The sequence below is a fragment of the Perissodus microlepis genome, chromosome 10, assembly GCF_051167445.1.
Source record: "Perissodus microlepis isolate ML-2025 ecotype Zambia chromosome 10, ASM5116744v1, whole genome shotgun sequence".
Taxonomy (NCBI): Eukaryota; Metazoa; Chordata; class Actinopteri; order Cichliformes; family Cichlidae; genus Perissodus; species Perissodus microlepis.
Genome location: NC_140470.1, coordinates 25,070,522 through 25,090,006, shown reverse-complemented (window position 1 = coordinate 25,090,006; position 19,485 = coordinate 25,070,522). Strand labels below are relative to the sequence as shown.

General features: G+C 38.2%; 2 protein-coding genes and 1 non-coding gene across 4 annotated transcripts; 2 read left to right on the top strand and 1 right to left on the bottom strand.

Moving 5' to 3' along the window:
• The first annotated feature begins 29 nt into the window (after positions 1-29).
• trnay-gua (transfer RNA tyrosine (anticodon GUA)) lies at positions 30-118 on the top strand. The gene is given in 2 exon segments: positions 30-66; positions 83-118. It is a non-coding gene; the product is annotated as a tRNA-Tyr (tRNA).
• Positions 119-587: 469 nt separating this feature from the next.
• Positions 588-8,663, bottom strand: mks1 (MKS transition zone complex subunit 1). 2 transcript variants are annotated; one of them, XM_084940815.1, is made up of 18 exons: positions 8,338-8,663; positions 7,969-8,090; positions 6,877-6,929; positions 6,580-6,747; positions 5,405-5,502; positions 5,068-5,196; positions 4,631-4,735; positions 4,370-4,478; positions 4,214-4,270; positions 4,102-4,144; positions 3,943-4,005; positions 3,730-3,800; positions 3,568-3,637; positions 3,373-3,480; positions 2,835-2,968; positions 2,161-2,243; positions 1,324-1,421; positions 588-998 (listed from the first exon to the last, which is right to left on the bottom strand). In XM_084940815.1, the coding sequence occupies exons 1-18, from the start codon at positions 8,412-8,414 to the stop codon at positions 895-897; spliced, it is 1,692 nt and encodes a 563-aa protein (XP_084796941.1). In that variant the 5' UTR covers positions 8,415-8,663; the 3' UTR covers positions 588-894. The 2 variants fall into 2 exon arrangements, with proteins under 2 accessions (XP_084796941.1, XP_084796942.1); XM_084940816.1 differs by having other exon boundaries at positions 5,405-5,499.
• Positions 8,664-9,607: 944 nt separating this feature from the next.
• On the top strand, positions 9,608-19,385 carry zw10 (zw10 kinetochore protein). Its single transcript, XM_084940812.1, has 16 exons — positions 9,608-9,822; positions 10,694-10,828; positions 10,950-11,048; positions 11,800-11,877; positions 13,085-13,244; positions 13,462-13,614; positions 13,893-14,090; positions 14,266-14,402; positions 14,496-14,678; positions 14,991-15,214; positions 15,470-15,541; positions 15,636-15,805; positions 16,063-16,193; positions 16,937-17,068; positions 17,253-17,455; positions 18,781-19,385. Exons 1-16 carry the CDS (start codon positions 9,718-9,720, stop codon positions 18,899-18,901), a joined length of 2,301 nt encoding a protein of 766 aa, XP_084796938.1. The 5' UTR covers positions 9,608-9,717; the 3' UTR covers positions 18,902-19,385.
• The last annotated feature ends 100 nt before the right edge of the window (positions 19,386-19,485 follow it).

Sequence of the window (19,485 nt, the reverse complement as noted above, 5' to 3'; positions counted from 1 at the left end):
CCAACAAACCAGACACTGCACATGTCATCCCTTCGATAGCTCAGTTGGTAGAGCGGAGGACTGTAGGTGTATGAGAACAGGAATCCTTAGGTCGCTGGTTCAACTCCGGCTCGGAGGAGATTTTACAATTCCACTATCTCAAGCGCAGGTGTCGAACTCCAGGCCTCGAGGGCTGCTGTCTTGCTTGTTTCCAACCCCTGATCTAAAGCTTACAGATAACTAAGGTTGAGTAATGAAAGCGTGGAATCCTATTGAATGTAAGTCATCTATTAAGATGCTAAGCAAAACCTGTGCTTCAGTGGAAAAAAAAAAAAGATACTTTTGCATACAATCTAGACTGTGTGAACAGCTTTAAACTACTATATGAATCCCCCTAAATATCATATACCAAATATAAAATATAGTGCACGAAGAAAAACGATTTAGATGTTTTTTTAAGTATTTAAAGATAATTGTAATAGTTGATATAAAATGTTTATATTACAACAAATATGACAACTACATTGATATTTGAAGTAACCAACAGAAAATATAAAACCAAACTTTCAAAACATTACTTTATATTCACAAGTTTTTAAAAGCCTCAGTTAACGGCAACAATCGGACCGTTTATTGAAATCAAATATAAACAGTGACTATAAAAAAAAAAATGCATTGCCAGGTACAACCATACATAGCAGGTATAATGGCTCTGCTCTCTAATAACTACCAGCTTCACTCATATTGTAACTTCATTAGTACACCATCCACTATGTTAGCCATAAATACAAAGATTAAAACATTCAGACATGGTTTTCCTCTTTGTGAGAAAAACTCACTTATATCACAGCCAGTGATAATCTATAATCTAAACTTCAAAAAATAACAGTAACAGCCCTACTCCATTTTTCAGACTTAAGCAGAGGATTCAATTTGTAGCTGGGAAGCGCTGCTGATCAGGTCTTGTGGAAGACTTTTTCGGGCTTCTTGCATCTTTTTCCTGGCTCTCTGAAAGGCCTCTGCGAAAGGAAGAAAGTACCAGTCGAATACTACACACATACAGAGAAGGCTTACATAGCAATTTATAACGAATACAAACAGAAATAACAAAGAAAAAAAAAGGTTAACTGTTTTCTTGATTTTACATATAACTGGTCTGAAATAATACGCTACATTTTGTAGCTCAGAAAACAAACCAAGCTATAACCAATCCATCCATATCTCACATATGTCAGACTGAAGTGCTGAAAGAAACTTGTATCGTAGCAAGTTAATCTCCCACAGGGTTTAGCTTTCAAACTAATAGCCTAAGCTCAGTGGGTCCTGAAAATCCAGACTTCTTACCCAGGATGGTGCAAACAGCTCCTTGCTGACTAAATCCTCCCAGCTGGTCAAAAACTCTCTGTCTCCTCTTCTTCAACATGGCAGTATCAACAAAGGCCCTGCACATGAAATTAAAATATTTCATGTTATCACTGATGATCATCTGAATGCAAACAAACAGAGGTTTATATTTTCAACACCTGCACTAACATAAAAATAAAATTACAGTGTATTGTGGGACTGTGAAATAGGAGACAGTTGTGAAGTTGTAGATTTGCTGCTGTGTTGAAACTAATAAAGTCTAGCCACTGAAGAAATGTGATAATCTATAACAATGCAGATAATGTAGAGCATACCAACCATATAAGTAGTACATATATTTCTATTAAATGTTAGGTACAATACTTAACAAGTTTATTAGACTACTTGATATACCTTTATTAGTCCCACAAGGGGAAATTGTCAATTACTTGTCATAAAAACAAGAAAACAAATATTTTAGAAATCAGTCAAACACTTGTTTAAAACTAAAAATCAAATTCCTTTTTATTAGACTGGAATTCGTGTTTTCATTTCATTCATACTACTACTACTACTACTACTACTACTACTACTACTACTACTACTAATAACAACAATAATAGTGTGCTTTACTATTTTCAAAATATAATTTCAATTAAATAGCTCACGTAAATTGGTGGTTAACCATTACAAAACATTAGAAAAGATCTTGAACATTAGAAAAGAATACTGTTCATTTAGGGCAGCTGTGGCATAAACCTTACATTGGGTGGTGGTGTAATAAATTTGTTAGGCACTCTATGCATGGCTACTTTTTTGAAGCCAGGCTTTACTTACCTGGCTTGCTGAATACAGTTGAGATTAAAAGTGACACTTCCTGTGGTTTCAGTGCAGAAGCCAAAGCGACTCAGCCTCTCCCCCTGCAGCCACACACAGACATACAGACATATTAAAAAATAAAATAAAATAAAAATGATCATATTTAACATAACATAAAACATGTATATAAAACTAGAAGGTTAAAGAATGCCTTCATAATTGTACCAGGAGTTAAATTTATCCACTGCATTTGTAAGGTCTCATGTATGCACACATTGCTTTTGATAAAGAATAAATGTAACCAGAACTTATGTTAAGCTGTTGTACGGTACATTTAAATGTTTAACAGATTGTAGTTTAACAAATAAGTCATTCCCTGTTTAATTAAGTAATGCAGTAAGCCTACTGGGTTTATTAATTGTATTATGTAAATCATTTAATTATTAAATCAAGAATTAGAATATGATTTGAATAGGCAAACATTCTAATCAAAGTTTAAGTATTTTCTTTATAATCCAGTGTGGCATTTTAAGCAGCTGTTAAGTTCTGCACTCTTTTATTCATAAAAAAAATAAAAAAATAAAAAAATATTTAAATCTAATCCTCTTTAAGCAAAACAGAAAAATCATACACTTAAATTATGTGTAAACATTTGTCAGATCCATAGAGCCTCAGCAGAGTTTTGACCCTACCTTGAATGTCCCTGGTATTCTGACGTAGCTGTGGTCCTCAAGCTCTGGAGAACCTCCAATAAAGAAGCGCCTGAGCGCAGAAACCGTCCCCATCTGAAGGGGTCTCCATGTGTGGCATGTCACCGTGTGTTTACCTGGCGTGCACACACGTAAATGCAGACAAAACATATAATGCGGGACAATAAAAAGTTGTGATTTTTATAACTAATCAAAACATTTTTATCTGAAATAAAATTTTTAAAATGTAAAATTTTAATAATTGGAAAAATATATTTTCTAAATGTTAACTTAAGCTCCAACATTTGGCTGATTAAAGTTGATGAACAGGACATCTTAACCAAAGATTATTCATTTTAGTCATTTCTAAGCAAAAATGCTACATACATAGGGCATGCATATTTATAATATAGGGTAAATTAACTGAACTGGGTTTGGGACTGCCATTTATTCTGAATGTGTAATCTTAGGATATGAGAAATTATCAATATATTTTCTTCCCTAATTTCAATCCATCAGTTTTCCAGTACACGTAGCATACCAGGCATGGCAGGAAACAGCAGATAGCCATAGCCTTCAGTTCGATAACGCTGCCAGGAGTCCAGTGAAAGAACTTTGAAGTAGAGCACTGGCCACTGAGGGACTGAGTCTGAAATTAGAAACAAGAAACTTGTGTCAGTTTAACCTTTTAAAACAGTGAATCACCTAAAGACAATTATCTGTTACTGATACTAACGGTCACTCTCTTTTTCGGTCATGTAGAAAGCCTCGAAGTGGAAGGGGTAGCTAAAGAAAGCTATGTTTTCCTGTTAGCCGAAAGAACATACAGAGTTTAACATATCTCATCAAACAGCCATACTGTCAATATATTGAACAAATAGTTCTTTTCAATACACACCTTCCCTAATGTTTTAGTCCGACAGGTCTGGGTAACCCCTGACATAGACTGGAATGGCCGGCTGGACCAATCTTAAATAATAATAATAATAATAATAATAATAATAATAATAATAATAATAATAATTTAGGCTGAATTGGCAAATTAAATGCAATGAATTCATTATAAAGTGCACAGTTCATCTGCATACTGGAAGTATCACATGTGACTCACTGTTGGGCAGTTCCATAAAGAAGTGGATGTACAAGTTATCATATTCAAAGCCTTGAGCTGAGACTGGGCAGAGAGAAGAACAAAAAAAGGACATTTGAATGATGAAGTCTGTTAGTTTCCTAAAGTATCTGTAAAAATGGGCACGGTATTTCTACTCACCTATCTCTCCATTCGTCATGTAACGCAGAATACCTAGAGGAGGCTACAGGAATAAAATCTAGTAAGAACAAAGACAATTTGTGACTATATCCTTTGACCTTAGGTGTCTTACCATTTCAAAGTCCTGTCCCACGAGGCTATTTAAGTACTCCTTGTGCCTTATGTACAGCTACAAAGAGAGAAAGGTTGATGTATTTGTGTGATTAGACCTGTTATTTGACTATACTTTTTCTGAAGCCTGAAAAAATAAGCATGAAGATGAACTCACATCTTTGTACATGTTCTGCTCCCTGACCTTGTCCTCGGGTTTCATACATGCCGATACATTCTCAACAGTGAGACGCCAGACTTCTCTCCTCTCCCCCTCCGTTACAATCCTGCACAACAACACAAACATCACACCAGCTTTGCATTTAATTCATCACCTTCTGACATGATCTTTTGCTGTCTTTTCAGTTAGTATCAAACATAATAATAATTTATCAGTGAGAACTTGAGCTACGCATCTCCACTGATGCTGAAGACTTGCCTGTAGGGCTCTTTGCCTTTGTTAAAATCAGGTTTTACAATCACTGTTCCACAGCCATCGGTTTTTATAGTTGCCAGCAAACATTCATTTTCTTTCTGGCCCAGCCTGAGGAAACAAAAAACACAAACAGAAAAATCACATAAGAAACACTGAATAAATCAACCCTAGTAATAGGAGAACAAGAAGAAAAATGCCTGATAGACTGAAAGTTTTCCTAACTCCTTCACTTTGTGCTGCAAGACAAGCTGCCCCTCGAAAAGCTAAAACAAGCAGGGCCTACACTGCATAATGGATTTCCCTGATCTGAGAAACAGCAAAGTCACCAACACAGAGTACAGACTACATGTTCTAAGAAAGTGAAGCCTAATAAATGAAGACTAACTTTTTCTGCATTTTTTATGAGAGATCAAAAGTGTGAACAAAGCAGACTCCCTTACCTTCCACTGGCTCCCAGGTCCCCCATGATGTGCATGGTCTGCATGACATTATTGACCACATGCCTGTTCCTCACAAACTCCTCTGTTGGCTCCCAGTTGATGATTTTTGACTTTGGGACACTGGAATCCCTGCAAAGCATGCCAGCCAATAATATAGCATTACTTTTTACATGTTTATACCTAGAGTTAGGATTATATCCTATTTTCATGTCTTGACTTTCATTAGGAAAAGAATCATTAGGTGGATTATAATGGATAAATAGAAAATAATACACAGAATGTAATGAGGAAAGACAATGTAGGCTTTTAATCAATCTGAAAACATAGTTTCACCCACATGGTGCGTCTTTCTTGACGTCTGTGTCTCACACTGGCCATCCTCTCAGCCAGGAAGGTTGGGTTGGATTTGGTGGTAAATATGTCAGTAGCATGCTGCTGCGAGGGCCACGGGGTCACAAGAAACACACAAACACAGTTAGAGAAGCTGGAACTGCACAGTTTGGGGTCTTAGATTTATTTCTGCACAAATAATAAAAATTAGAAATCTGCAAAGCTGGTTGCTTTTGGAGAGAAAAGTCTAGACCATGTGTAGCAAATAAGGTGTCAAACTATCAGAGTTATCAAAAAAAAAAAAAAAAAAAAAAACTGTCAGGGAAAGTACTGTGAGCAGAGCCATCATAGACAGCATGCTTACTTTCTCCATCCTGACAGGTACGGTAAAACAGTCAGGACAAACAGCAGCTTGAAAAGTATTATGGAGAGCCTTCAAGAACACTGGTTGCAGTTTGCCCTCCATATCATCACAATATGCCACCAGAATCATGAGGAAGGCTGCCAGCATCATCATCACTAACCTCTCCCACCCTCAACATCACCTGTTCAGTAAGTATGAGCAATTATGCACCATTATGCACTGAAACTATATGGATGTATCATTCATTTGCACTATGAACTGCATTATGAACTGCATGATGTACTCTATACGTCCTTGTACTAAAAATACACCTTAAAGATAGGTACACCTGCACTTTGGCACTACATTTTTATATTTAATGTGTTGCATGTTCCCTGCAAATTTGAAATTATGGCCATTATTGGGCACAAAAAGTTCAAAAACAATCATGATAGGGGCTAATGTGGCCACTAAATGAGTGGTTAAAAGGATTGCTTTTGAACTTTGCTGGCAGGCATGTCTTATGAGACATGATGATCCACAAAACTTTACTTGATAGATCTGTGTAAGGTTTTTAAGGATAGCCAGAGTGCACTATGCCACAAATACCAAGCACAACACACAGAGGACTGCAAAAAGCCTTTACAGTAAACACATCCATTTGGTGATAAATACTGTAACTGCTTCTAAACCTACAACATGTTTTTGGTCCAAATCGAGCCTTTAGTGTGTCCCATTTAAATATATTTATAAAAAAAACAACAACATTACTTTTGGAATACCTCTGCAAATATGCTTGTCGTGTTGGACAAATACAGTGAGAATACAGTGCAACCTACCAGCTGATGTACTGGAAGGCAGCTGGTGTAGCGGTCATGATCGGTGTATGTGAAAATTCTGCGATTGCGTCGACCCTTGCCCCTGTTGAGGGCTTTGACTTCTGTGTGGTACTGACGGTCCAGAGGGGTCTGACATACTGCTTCGTTCTGGAACAGCTCCATTTCATACTGGAATCACAGAGAGTCACAGAAATGTAAAGTAATAATTTCCAGTGTCCAGTTTTAAATAGTAAACATTTCAATTGTTTTCAATATAATTTGCAGTGAGAGTAGGATGTTAAATATTCAAAATTCTACCTGACTGAAGAATTTCTCCTGCCAGCCAACCACTAGCTCCTCTTCATTATCACCTGATGTCAGAGTAGCATAAATGTCAAGATATTAAAATGAGCCTCAAAGGAAAGAGCCATCCTAATATGGGCAAATACAAGTGCCACGCCCCAGTTCAGAACACCATTAATAAATATTAATATTAACTGATTGGGACCCACACCCAGTTTCACACCTTGGCTCAGGCGATTAGAGGATCATCAGGGGGTCCTTTTGTCCCTCTGTGGGGGGATACTCCCACTAGGTTTATATCTGGGACTCTCCACCATTTGACCTTAGAACTGAAGAAGCTTCTCGGATGAGAGGTGAAACGTCTTCAAGTAACTTAAAGAAGTCCAGACGCTTTTCTTTGCAAGCTCCTTTGACCATTAATAAATAATTAATTATAATAGAGGCTTTAATGAAGAAATTGTATCAATTATGTCAATTTTTCAGGTGCTGCAGCCTGAGGTTGCTTCCAGACAACTTATGCTATTAATACATGCAGAATGTGAATTAAGTTATGGTTGGAATACTATTCAGTTATACTTTTTTGCAGGTACAGCCAGTTTCTGAGGAAAAATAAGAGAACTTTGTTCTCAGAATTTATGAACAAGAGGACAGGAAAGAGAAAATGAGGAGAGATGACTGATCATTTTCAACACCAAGGACTGTTCAGCAAGCGACATTGAAACACAAAAAGAATGATAATAATGTTGTGTTGTTATTTATGGGCTAAGCTTGAAGGCTTAACGGGGTAGTTGGAAGTATTGTAGAACAGCTTGGACTGGTGCAGAACAGGCTGTAGTATTAAAGTTTACTCAGGGTGACTAATTGCCAATTTAAATGTAGCACTCTTTTTTATTTCATGCAAAGTCCACCTTTATACCAGCTTTAAACTGGCTAGAGGTTTGAGCTATGTAGCCATAATAACTCGTGCAACATCCTCAGTAAACTTCAAGGCCTGCAAATGATCACAGCTTGAACATAAATTTTAAAACCAAGCTGGAAAGCCGGAAATCACACGTTGACTCAACACTAACCAAGCAAAAAAGAAGTAGTTTCTCACTGTAATTTTACCTGTCTGGCCTTGTGATGACAGTGTTTCCAGTTCAATTGCTCCTCTGTCTTGCCGGGACAGAAACTGCTGCTGGAGATGCTGTGTGAGAGCTGATGTGGAGGTCACTCTCTCTATGCGCACCCTAAAGGACGTGAACAAATGGAAATAAAGCGTGGAAACAACGTGTCTTGACGTTAACACATATGTTTGTAGACGTAGATTTCTAATCTTCACATTCTTTCCTTAAAACAGTGAAAGTAGTGGAATAGTTTGGTGAAAAAAACAGCTCAAAAATTTCTCATCTCGGTCTCAGTAATACTCATTTTCTTTATGAGTTGTCCTTCAATACTCGTATAAAATAAGATCTAATACAACCATAGGCTACTTACTTTATTTTCAAGTTTTTGATAGCATCCCGGGACCGATAGACAGCTTCTCCGGTGTCTGTGTTCCAGCAATCTGTCATGACTATTTAGCGGTGAGATGTTAGCTACTCCCGTAGCACTTTTTATTAGCTGCAGTTAGCACACACATACGCCTTTGTGCAGATACTTTCATTTCGTAAAGAAAGCCATTAGTCAAAGGTGTAAATGTAAGCAGTAAAAAATGTATATATATGTGTATAAAAATATAAATCGAAACACTTGTGGACAAAGCGAGGCAAATTGGTAGTTGTCGTTGCCATAGAGATAAACGATGTTCTTCTTCTTCTTCTTCTTCTTCTAGTTTTTGCGGTTTGAACACCAGATTACAGCAGCATTATCGCCACCTATTGACCAAAGCTCCAAAGCGTTGAGTCTGTTCATCTGGACGTTTTTTTTTTGTTTTTGTTTTTTTTTTAAATAGACTTTATTGACAAAACACAAAGTAAATATATAAATGAACAAAACATAATGTCAGGGGGTTTAGTGTAAAAACAAATAGATACAGTCAAGAAAAAAATCACATAATATTTAACAAGAAGCATTAGTTTATGGTTTTAAAAGCTTTTATATTTTGGGAAAGTTGTATATTTTTAACATATAGTTTGGTTTCATTTAAAAAGCATTGAAAGTATGGTTTTGCGTTAGAAAATTTGGATTTATGTATATGAAATTTAATCATTAAGATAAGTAAGTTAATCAAATAAGATTTGTTTGCCCTGCCCGCAGGGTAATTAAAGAAACAAAACAATTGTTGATCTGGACGTAGCGTTTTCAATAGGAGAAACGTTTCGTCACTCATCCAAGTGACTTTTTCAGTCTCACCTGACTGCAGGATCCCCCAACTTTATAAACAGTACATTTGCACAAAAACTGAAACCAGCTCATTGACCAAAGGTAAATGAAAAAGAAAACAAGACATTGATAAAATAAAGTTAAAATCGAGTCAAAATTTCCACATATAAACCAGACAATTTGAGCTTCAGACAGTATTTTTGTGTGTATTTTATATATGTTTTAAACAATTAAAATTGTTTAAAACAGTTTAAAAAAAGTTTAATAAAATTAAAACGAGAAAAGATTAAAGATTAATTTAAAAATGATGAAAGACTTACAAGATTTTTTTATGACTGTCTTTTTGCGTCAGCTTCTTCTTTTTTTTCCAAAATATTTACATCTACCCCGCGGGAACACCTGGGGGCGGTAGTGGTTTGATCTCACAGCAGTTTGCAGGCGTAATCAAAGACGACAGTGAGGACCAATCAGAGCGGTCGGCGGGTCCTGAGCTGCTGCTGTTGTGCTGACCTGTCACAGTTTTGCTAGGACAATATAACGTTACTAAAAAGCATGGCGTCGTTTGTGACTGAAGTTCTAGCCAGCTCTGGCAAACTGGAGAAGGAGGATCTGTCTGGCAAAATAAGCAAGATGTCGCGAAAAGTGGAGGACACAAAGGTAACCACCGACTAGCGTCATAGCATCAGCTAACGTCGCGCTACGCAAAGTTTGAACCAACTCTTAGCTGTTAGCGGGTTTACTGTTAGTTCCCCGTCATTGCTTTAACTTTACTGCCTGAAGTTACACTCAGTTGCATGTAGAAATTAACCAGAAAATCTGATAATACATGCAGACTGTCAGTAAAGCTCAAAGCGAGTTAACTTCGTTTGTTTAGCAAGATTTGGACTAAGCTATCTGTGGTACAGACTCAGTACTGACACCTAGGTTACGTGGCTTGTAAATATTACTGTACAACGGGAGGAGGTGTGTAAGCTTAAGAAATAAGTTATGCTTTCTCTAGATTTAGAGACGACTTTTGGTCTGATGCAGATCTTATAATGAATGATGTGAGTTGCCGTGCCGTGGTTAAACAGGCTTAATGTTTCTGGCTGGGCATCGTAGCTGATACAAACACCAGGTGACTAGTTATTGCCAGCTGATCTGTTTTTTGTTGTTTTTTTTTTTAGGTCTAATATCTTTGCTTATAGTAATAAATAGGCTGTAGTTAACAGGATTTCAGGACACCTGCTGAAGTTTTAGCCAGCTCTGACAGCCTTCTTCCACGTTTGTCTGCCGCATTAAATTAATTTAACTGCTCTTATTTGGGTTTTGCATGATTTCCACCATAGTGTATTTATATCAACTGTTGTGTGTTTTGATAGTTTATTAGGAGTTACACTACACACAAATAATTGTAATCGTTAAGAAACTTCAAAAATGTGCTATCTGAGCTTATTCAGCAGGTTATAGATGAGTAAAAGTTAAATGGTTGTCTCATAATTATTATTATGAAATAAATGACTCGGTTGTCTTTATGTGTTTTCTCCAGGAAGAAGTGTGTGACATGATAAATAAGCGATACAACGATTTCCTGCCCAGTCTCCAGTCATCAGAGGAGCTGATGTTACAGGTTGATGCAGTCTCCAAAGAAATGGACACTCTAAAAAACTGCATTGAGAATGAAGTATGTATGAAATTGTTTAAAGTGAAAGTTGAACCAGGTCTCATTCTGTTTCATGAAGTACGTTTTTCTTGTGGTATAACTTAGTAGCATGCTTTTAAAGTATTTGTTGATGTGGACGTAGGTGCAGAACGTCCATGTGGCCGTGGCTGAATATACAAAGCTGAAGCAACAGCTGGAGAAAAATACCGTCATCATAACAATGCTTGGACACCTAAAAGAGGTACACTATTCTTGAGTTTTTATATTAAAGTCAAATAATTGCATGGATGCTTCCAACCAGTCCTTTCTCCAAACAGCTCCCATAATAAAGGTCTCTATTGCTCTAGGATACTTTACTACTGTTCTTGTTTTGTTTTTTTTAAATATAAAGAGAAAAGCACACCAACTGTTTCAAAATGCAGAAGTTCATATTCTTACTAGTTTTAGCATCACTTAAATGTAATAGGACCCCTTGGCATGGAACAATCCTGCATGACGAGCTGGGACTTGCAAAATCAATTTTTCCTCATGAAACTTCGGAAAACACATTTTTAATTATTTGCTTTGACGTGATAGCGTCTCTTCTCTCGTTTGTGTTCTTTTCGTGATCCTTTAATCATCTCTTATCGGTTTTTAATTGCATGTATGTTCGTTTTTAATTCTCTTGTATGTTTTGTGTTTATATTTTTTGAGAATTTGTCTGTTCTGTTTTTCTATGTAGTGTTTTTGTTTTTAACAGTTCCTGGATTTCATAAATGTATTTTCATATAACAACAACAACAAGAATAATAATGATAAAAATAATAACAATGAGTTATGATTGTAAATTATCCTGAAAAATAGGGTGAACTAGCCAGCTTTTCTGTCACTTGACAAAATGTTTTATTAGCATAGATCCAGTTTTTTGTGTGTGTGGTTTTTGTTTGTTTGTTTGTTTGTTTTTAAGGCGGTATAGATGTTTCTGTGACTGACGTATCTGCCGTGTGACTCAGTTTCACAGTGCAATGGAAGAATTCAACAAGGCTTTACTGGAGAAGATGTATGTGGATGCTGCCAACCGGCTGGAAAGGGTAAGAGCTGCTTCATTCATGTCCACACAGCCTTAGGTTACTTTAAACAATACTCAGCGCTAAACCAGCATTTATCTGCCTCAAAAATTGGTCTTTTTAAGGTGACTGCACACATGAGCCCCAGGTTAGGTGGTAAAGCAGGTTAGAGGTTCAGTCGCGGACTCCTCCAGTTCGCATGCCTAAGTGTCCTTGAGCAAGATCCCAAACCTTGAGTTGTGAATAGCATCCATTGGAGTTTGAATGTGCGTGTGAATGTTAGAAAGTGCTTAGGCATAGATAAATGTGAGCTTCTGAGACTTTTTGAGTGCTCAACTTACTAGAAAGGCAATCATTAACCATCAGTCCAGTACTATTTAATTTATGCTACTTACTGTTAAGGTAATAAGTCTGTGTTACCTTACTTAACAAGTTCTTTCATTTCCTTTCATTTTGATAAACAGAAATTTGTTTTAATGTTTAAAAAACAAGTTAAAATATTTAGTGATACAAAATGTGGAGGTGAAAAAAGCAGAGGGTGACTGAAAACTGGTGTAATGACTTGATCATATTTGCCTGCTTCCTCAGAAAGTTAACTTACAATATATCTGAAATAAATGTGATTATAATAAAAGCTGTTCCAAAAAGAACAAAGCACTGCCAGTCAGTGTTGTATGCTGTTTGTAGTTAATTCAAACAGAGGTAGCTATGTTTGGCCTTTTCACTCAATGGCATTTTTGTGACATAACTAATCCAATGTGCAATTCACCCCAGTGAGCCTATACAGTGGCTTTAAGCTAAGTGAAGTACAGCTGGAAAACTAAAGTTAAAAAAAAAAAAAGAAAAGGCATGACTGTGTCAGTAAAGATGAGGCAGAACAAATACAATCACACAAATACCATGATAAAATGGGCCATTGTTAAAAGATTTTTTTAGTTCCTTTGGGGTCTTTGTGTGTGTCAGTTACTGTGATCGATACACTGCACTAACAATGCTGTTCAGTTATACAAAAAGAGAACCCCAAACAACTGTGTTAAATAGACTGAAAGAGATGGCTGGAATGCCTCCTGCGTACATGTGACTCTTTTAAATGAAGAAGAGGGGAAATGTTGCCCTAAAGTGACCTGGTTACTGTTCCACAGTTGTTGTCTTGTTGCCTGTGTAAGATGCTTTCTCTCGGTAGCTGAGTGGACATAAACAGACTAATTCATGGGTCATATTTTTATTCAAGGCAAGGAAAAGTGTGGGGTCACTGAAGCGCTGGAAGACTTCTGAGCTGCCGCTCATCAGTGCTCTCAGCTCTGAGTTGACAGTGCAGAGAGAGAACCTCATTTACCACCTGGGAGATGAATGGAAGCGCCTCGTCATCTGGAAGTTACCATCCACAAAGGGTAAGACATCCTGAAAGAACAGGGTACCACTCTTTGTGTGAGCTCTTTTCCACATTTCATGTGCTAAATAAATAAGCCAAGCTCTACTGCTAACTAGCTCTCACCTTTTTCCAGGTGAGAAAGTTATCCACGATTGTGCCCAACAGGCTTGAACACATTAGTTAGATTTTATAAGCTAAGTATACTTGAGCTGTAGCTTTTGGGTGTGTGTTCCCAGAGCCTGCAGGGGAGATGTCTTTCTTGAAGGTGGAGCTGAAACTGAGCAGTGCTTGCAGTAAGGATGGCGAACTGAAACCACCTACACTACTGAGCTCTGTCCTGCAAGCTCTGGCCATCCAGGGAGACCTTCAGCACAAGATCAAACTCTTCAGTAAGAAGAAGCAGCACCGCCATAAAGCAGCAGTGCTTTTGTGTCCTTTTAAAATGTGTATAATACCTTGTATGTACTTTATTTCATTTAAAATATTTATGATAAATGTGTGACTGTTCTATACTATATTTGTGGTACAGCGCTGCAATTTTTATAACATAATTTTCCTTGTTAAAGATGTTTCTCAAGTGAGTCAGCCAGGTTAATCTATTTAGCTCTGAAGCACAATGTACCTGAGGTCAGGACCCCGCTCACTTATGCTTTCTGTTGATATTCAGGTCAGGTGCTTTTGAAGAACATGTTGAAGCCGTTGGTGATGTACGCGTCTCTGTCTGTGAGAGTGACTGAGCAGCAGGGTGAGGGAACCACGCTGGCCCTGCAGTGTTTGGAGGAGAGCGACGAGGAGCGATGCGCACCTTCAAAGGTCTACAACAAGCTGCTGCTGGTGCTCAAGACGCTTCATTCACACCTCCTAGGTACAGTATGGCTGCACGTACTGGTTGTAAAATACATACTAGGTTTTACATCTTTTGGGGTCATTACATAGAAAGCAATGATAGACTGAATATGAGGAGAAATTATCCATGCTAACCTGAAATATTGCATCTGAGTCTTGTTGAAGAGGCAAGTCACTTGTTTATTATTTTCCAGACGTGTCGATTGGTGATAAAAAGTTGTCCGCTATCTTGGGGGAGCTGATTTGGGAGGAAATGTCCCACACCATCATACATGAGTGCTTGGTGCACTCCATCCCCACCAACAGCAGCCAGCTGGAGAAATACAACACTGTATGGACCTAACAGCTCTTTGTCTAGTATAATAATATTATAATACACGCAACTACATTTTTACTATGTATTTGTTCTCTTTTTGTGTTGAAGGTGATAAAGGAAACAGAGGAGTTCGAGAAGTCTCTAAAGGAGATGGAGTATCTGCAGGGTGATTCCACAGACCTGCTCAAATATGCCAGAGATGTTAACTGTCATTTTGCCAGCAAGAAGTGCAAGGACGTCATTGTAGCAGCCCGTAAACTCATGACCTCAAAGATGCATAACACAGTCAAAGTATGTGAGGCTGAGTGTCTGAGTGTTCTCTTATCATAATGTGAAAAACATTCCACAGAATGTCAAAAAATGAATTATGTTGTATTTTTAGCTAATATTGTGAAGTTTTCCTTATCCTTTTAAAATCTTTGTGTAAAAATGATTAAATGGTTTTCATCAGGCCACCTCCTAAATATGCTACAAAAACTGTTGTGTGAAGATGTATTTAAATAACTATTCCACTGGAGTTGTACAAAATTACATGCATGTGTGATTACGCTTGTAATTACCCCTGCTGCAAATTATTTCCTTCTTACAAACTTTATCTAATAGATCACACCAGACTCAAAACTTCGCCTCCCCAAGCTGCCAGCTCCAAGTTCAGAGGGCAAGGTCAAGCCAGAGAGCTTAAAGGAGGAGGTGACAATGGAGAACTCAAAGCAGCTGTCTGCGTGGAGTCTGAGGCTGCCAGCCTGTCGCATCAGTGAGTCAGTGCAGCAGCTGATGGAGCTGGCACTCGACACTCTGTGTGAAGCTGTTGGGAGCTCAACACAAAGGTCTGTTACAGTTCTGAGAGAGCTCACTGTGTTTTGTTTTGATGTATGCTTGAGTCCTGATAATAATCCTTCTGTGCTTTTCTACAATGAGAAATCTAAGACTGTCCCTTAGCTGTTGCAGTTTCAAAGTGATTTCAATACCTCTGTCCAAAATAGGTCAAAATATCCTTTTATTTATATATAGACTTTACACTGCACGGGGAAGGTTGATTCTTTACGCACTCAATTTGAAAACTGTTCTGTTCTTCTTTGTAGTGCTTTGCAGCTCTTCTTCACTGTGAGAAACATTTTCCAGCTGTTCTACGATGTTGTGCCAACGTACCACAAGTAAGGCTGTTTCATCACATAACATGTGACGGACAAAAGCAGTACATGTATTGCGAAAATGTAAATGAGTAACTGTTGTTTCTCTGTTACTCAGGGAAAACCTGCTCAAATTTCCTCACCTAGCTGCCATCCAGCACAACAACTGCATGTACCTGGCCCATCATCTACTCACCCTGGGTCACCATTTCAGAAACCACCTGCCGCAGCCTCTCAGCGAGGGCGTCGCAACTTTTGTTGACATGGTGCCAGGATTCAGGAAACTGGGTAAGCATTCTGTCATGAATTGTCGTACTATGAACTGCCCTCTGTTGTTGCCAGATGCAAATTATTAATGATTCAGATACTCAAGATTTGATTTCAAGTTTCTGTCACGCTGGACCAAAGAGAGAAAGGGGTTTTATGGCAAAATCGGGGCAAAAGTTTCCTACCAAGGACCAACATTCAATCTACAGTTTGCTTTGAAATATGAGCACACTTATCTCTCCAAAAACATTTATCCCTTTTTGTTCTTTTTCTTGCAGGTGCCCAATGCTTCTTAGCCCAGCTGAATGTTCAGAGAGCTGAACTGCTGGAGCGACTTTCCACTGCTCACAATTTCTGCAACCTGGATGATGAAGATAACTACACTGCAGCTAGCAAAGCAGTACGGCAGGTGAGTGGGGAGAAATGCTCATTATAGAAAAAGAGTTTGGGCACCAAGCTGGTGTGGTGGTTAGCACTGTTGTTAGAAGAAGGTTTGAATAGAAGTATATCATGATCAGGCCTCTTTTCCACTTGTTCTTACTCGACTAAACTCGGTTTTGTAGTTTAAGAACTATAATTGAGTATAACCTCAGTGTAGCTGGGGTCATTAGAGCAAGGAGGCCCGTGACCTTATTTGTATGTGACACAAATGCAACACAACAATGGAGGACACTGAGGAATGTCTGCTGCTGGGTCTTTGGCTTAAGGAAAAAGAAGCGAGCCATTCGGCACGACTCTTGGGTGCTTGGAACCCCGGCCGAGTGGTACTAAAAAGTACCCGGTGCCAGGTAGTACCACCTGATAGAAAACACTAAGAGTCGAGTTGAGCCAGATAGGTGCTAGTGGAAAAGAGGCGTATAAGGGTTAAGTTACACCTTCCAATAAGGCTTTTCAAAGACTGTGGTAAATGGGGGTGTCTAAATGGGGGGATCAATTCCATCAGAGCCACACGAGGGGCAGCTGAAATGCTTTCTTAATTGATATCCTTATTAAATAGTTAATGAGTATAATGTAAATATCCATTCAAAGTCCTTTGAGTGGTCAGTAAGACTAGGAAAGCACTACATACATGTTAGTCCATTTCTATTTTCACCCTTTAGGCTGTGCAGTGCTTTTTACTCATGCTCCACTCATCTGTTTGTTTGATTGCAGGTTATTCATCAGTTGAAGCAGTTGGGTACAGTCTGGCAGGATGTCCTTCCGGTCAGCATCTATTGTAAAGCCATGGGCAACCTCCTCAACACAGCCATCACAGAAGTTACTGCCAAAGTCATGATGCTAGAGGTTTGTGTTACTGAAATTAAAGTTGACGAATCAAGCAAATAAACATTTGTCATAATAAAGCCCTAATAAGATGCTGTCTTTGGTTGATGAAATATGAAATTCAGGTTCTAATACTAGGATGCTGTGTTACATGCTCGGAGTTGACATATTTAATCTTTAATAAGGATTGTATTTGTCACTATAGGACATTTCCTCTGAGGATGGGAACCATCTCCAGACTTTGTGCCAAACTATAATTGATGAAGGCCCGCTGGTCTTTATCCCTCTGGCTGAGGAAAAGAAGAATAAGAAATATCAGGAGGAAATGCCCCTCTATGTGAAGAAGTGGGGCACCTTCAAGGAGCTCGTCATTGTGCTGCAGGCCAATCTGCAGGAGATCGTTGACAGGTAAGAAAGAAACTTCACAACACAGAAAATAACAGAAAGGTGTGGTGTAACAGTGGCTTGTCATTACTTTTAATCCATTCAGCCTTTAAATTAATGGCTTGTTTGTAAGTGTGATGGTGTCATATTTTTATAGCTATAAAAGAAAAGTTAGTATGTAGGAATTTACAGTGATATTTCTCCATTGTTAAATTTTTATAAGTCTGCTTTTACATGCATGCATATTTATTTATTTATTTATGTATTTATTTATCCAGTACCTGTCATGGGGGGAGGAAAATAATCCACAGAGTGCTTTACATTAAAAACTGGCATTAAAAAAAAAAAAAAAAAAGCACAGAAGATAAAAACATAGGCTACGTTCACACTGCAGGTCTTAATGCTCAATTCCGATTTTTTGATCAAATCCGATTTTTTTTGTCTGCTCGCTCACACTACAAATAAAATGCGACAGCAAACGTGCTCTAGTGTGAACCCTCAAAGCGGCCCGCATGCGCAAAAGAAGTCACACACAACGCGCTCTGTTTAGACCCAGAGCAAACAGTATTGTTTGACTGATGGCCCTTAATATAAAGACTTTATGTTTCCCAATTTTTTGCTTTAAGCTATTTTGTTATTTACATAATAATGTAGATAACCTAATAATTATCGTTATTGCTGTTTTAGAGAGGAGCGGTGTTTCAAAGGATAGTTGCAGATTTTTGTCAGAATCTGCAGATTATACAGTACAAATAAAATGTTCACGTTTCTCCAACGTTGTCTTCCCAGCAGTTTCACCGGATGGCCAGGAAGCGTTCGCGATGTCTTATCGGGCGCTTCTCCGGCGCTGATAATTGGCGTCTGTCTTATGTCAGTGACGTAAAAGACGGATTTAATGCGACTTGACCATTCACACAGCAGTCGCTTTCTGAAACATCGGATATGTATAGGATTCAGTACCACATACGAAAGTGACCCAGATCGGATTTGAAAATATCGGATTTGTGCCGTTCACACTGTCATACCATGATCGGATATGGGTCGCATAGGGTCAAAAAAAATCGGATTTGATGCGCTTTCGCCTGCAGTGTGAACGTAGCCATAATGTGTATAACAGCATACATAAAACATCATACTGCCTAAAACTAGTTAAACCAGTCTGAATAAATGAGTCTTCAGCTGCTTCTTAAAGCTGGAGGGGGCCACAGTTCTAAAGGATTTATCCCCCCTGGTCTTAAAATGACTTTGTGGGACCATTAATAGTCTTTGACTGGAAGATCTAAGTATCTTACTATATCTCTTTTCTTTTGTGTGTGGCTGTCTGACTTGTCTCTGATTCGTCTCCATAGGTGGGCTGACAGTAAAGGTCCGCTGGCTTTGGAGTTCTCCAGTTCGGAGGTGAAGAATCTGATCCGAGCTTTGTTTCAGAATACGGAGAGGAGAGCTGCAGCTTTGGCCAAAATCAAATAGATTCTTGGAAAGAAAAAAAATCCCAACAAGATACTACAGCACTTTTCCACTGTGGAAAATAAGGACTCTTTGCCTTTATTCATTTCTATTTTCTGTTATTTGCATAAAATATAAACATTTACATGTATACAGGCTGAACAGCTCATCACAGAAATGGTTGAGGTGTTGTCACTGGGGATTTATTACTCCCCAGCCCCCTGAGGTTGTGTAACCAGAAACTTGCCCTCCACTGACACATGATGCCGTATTCAGGGTAACTTTGCTGCACTTCATTAATCAAACTTACTGATGTGATTTCAGGAGTTTATTTGTTTGAACCTAAGCGCCTCTAAAGGACCGTTATGTTGTGAAAGACCTGCTCTGGACCTTGGACTTAGTATTGCAAATTTTCTTGTTTGAGCAGTGAAACTGAATTTTTCCATGTGTGTCTGTATGTTCTGATATAACTTATCCAAATAAACCAAAACACTCAATTTTTTCGAGACCTTGTCCAGGCTGTTCTTGATGAATAGAAATGATGAGTGTTCTTGGTGATAGGTCTTGCCATCATACAACTTCATAATGCTCAGTATGCAGAGAATATA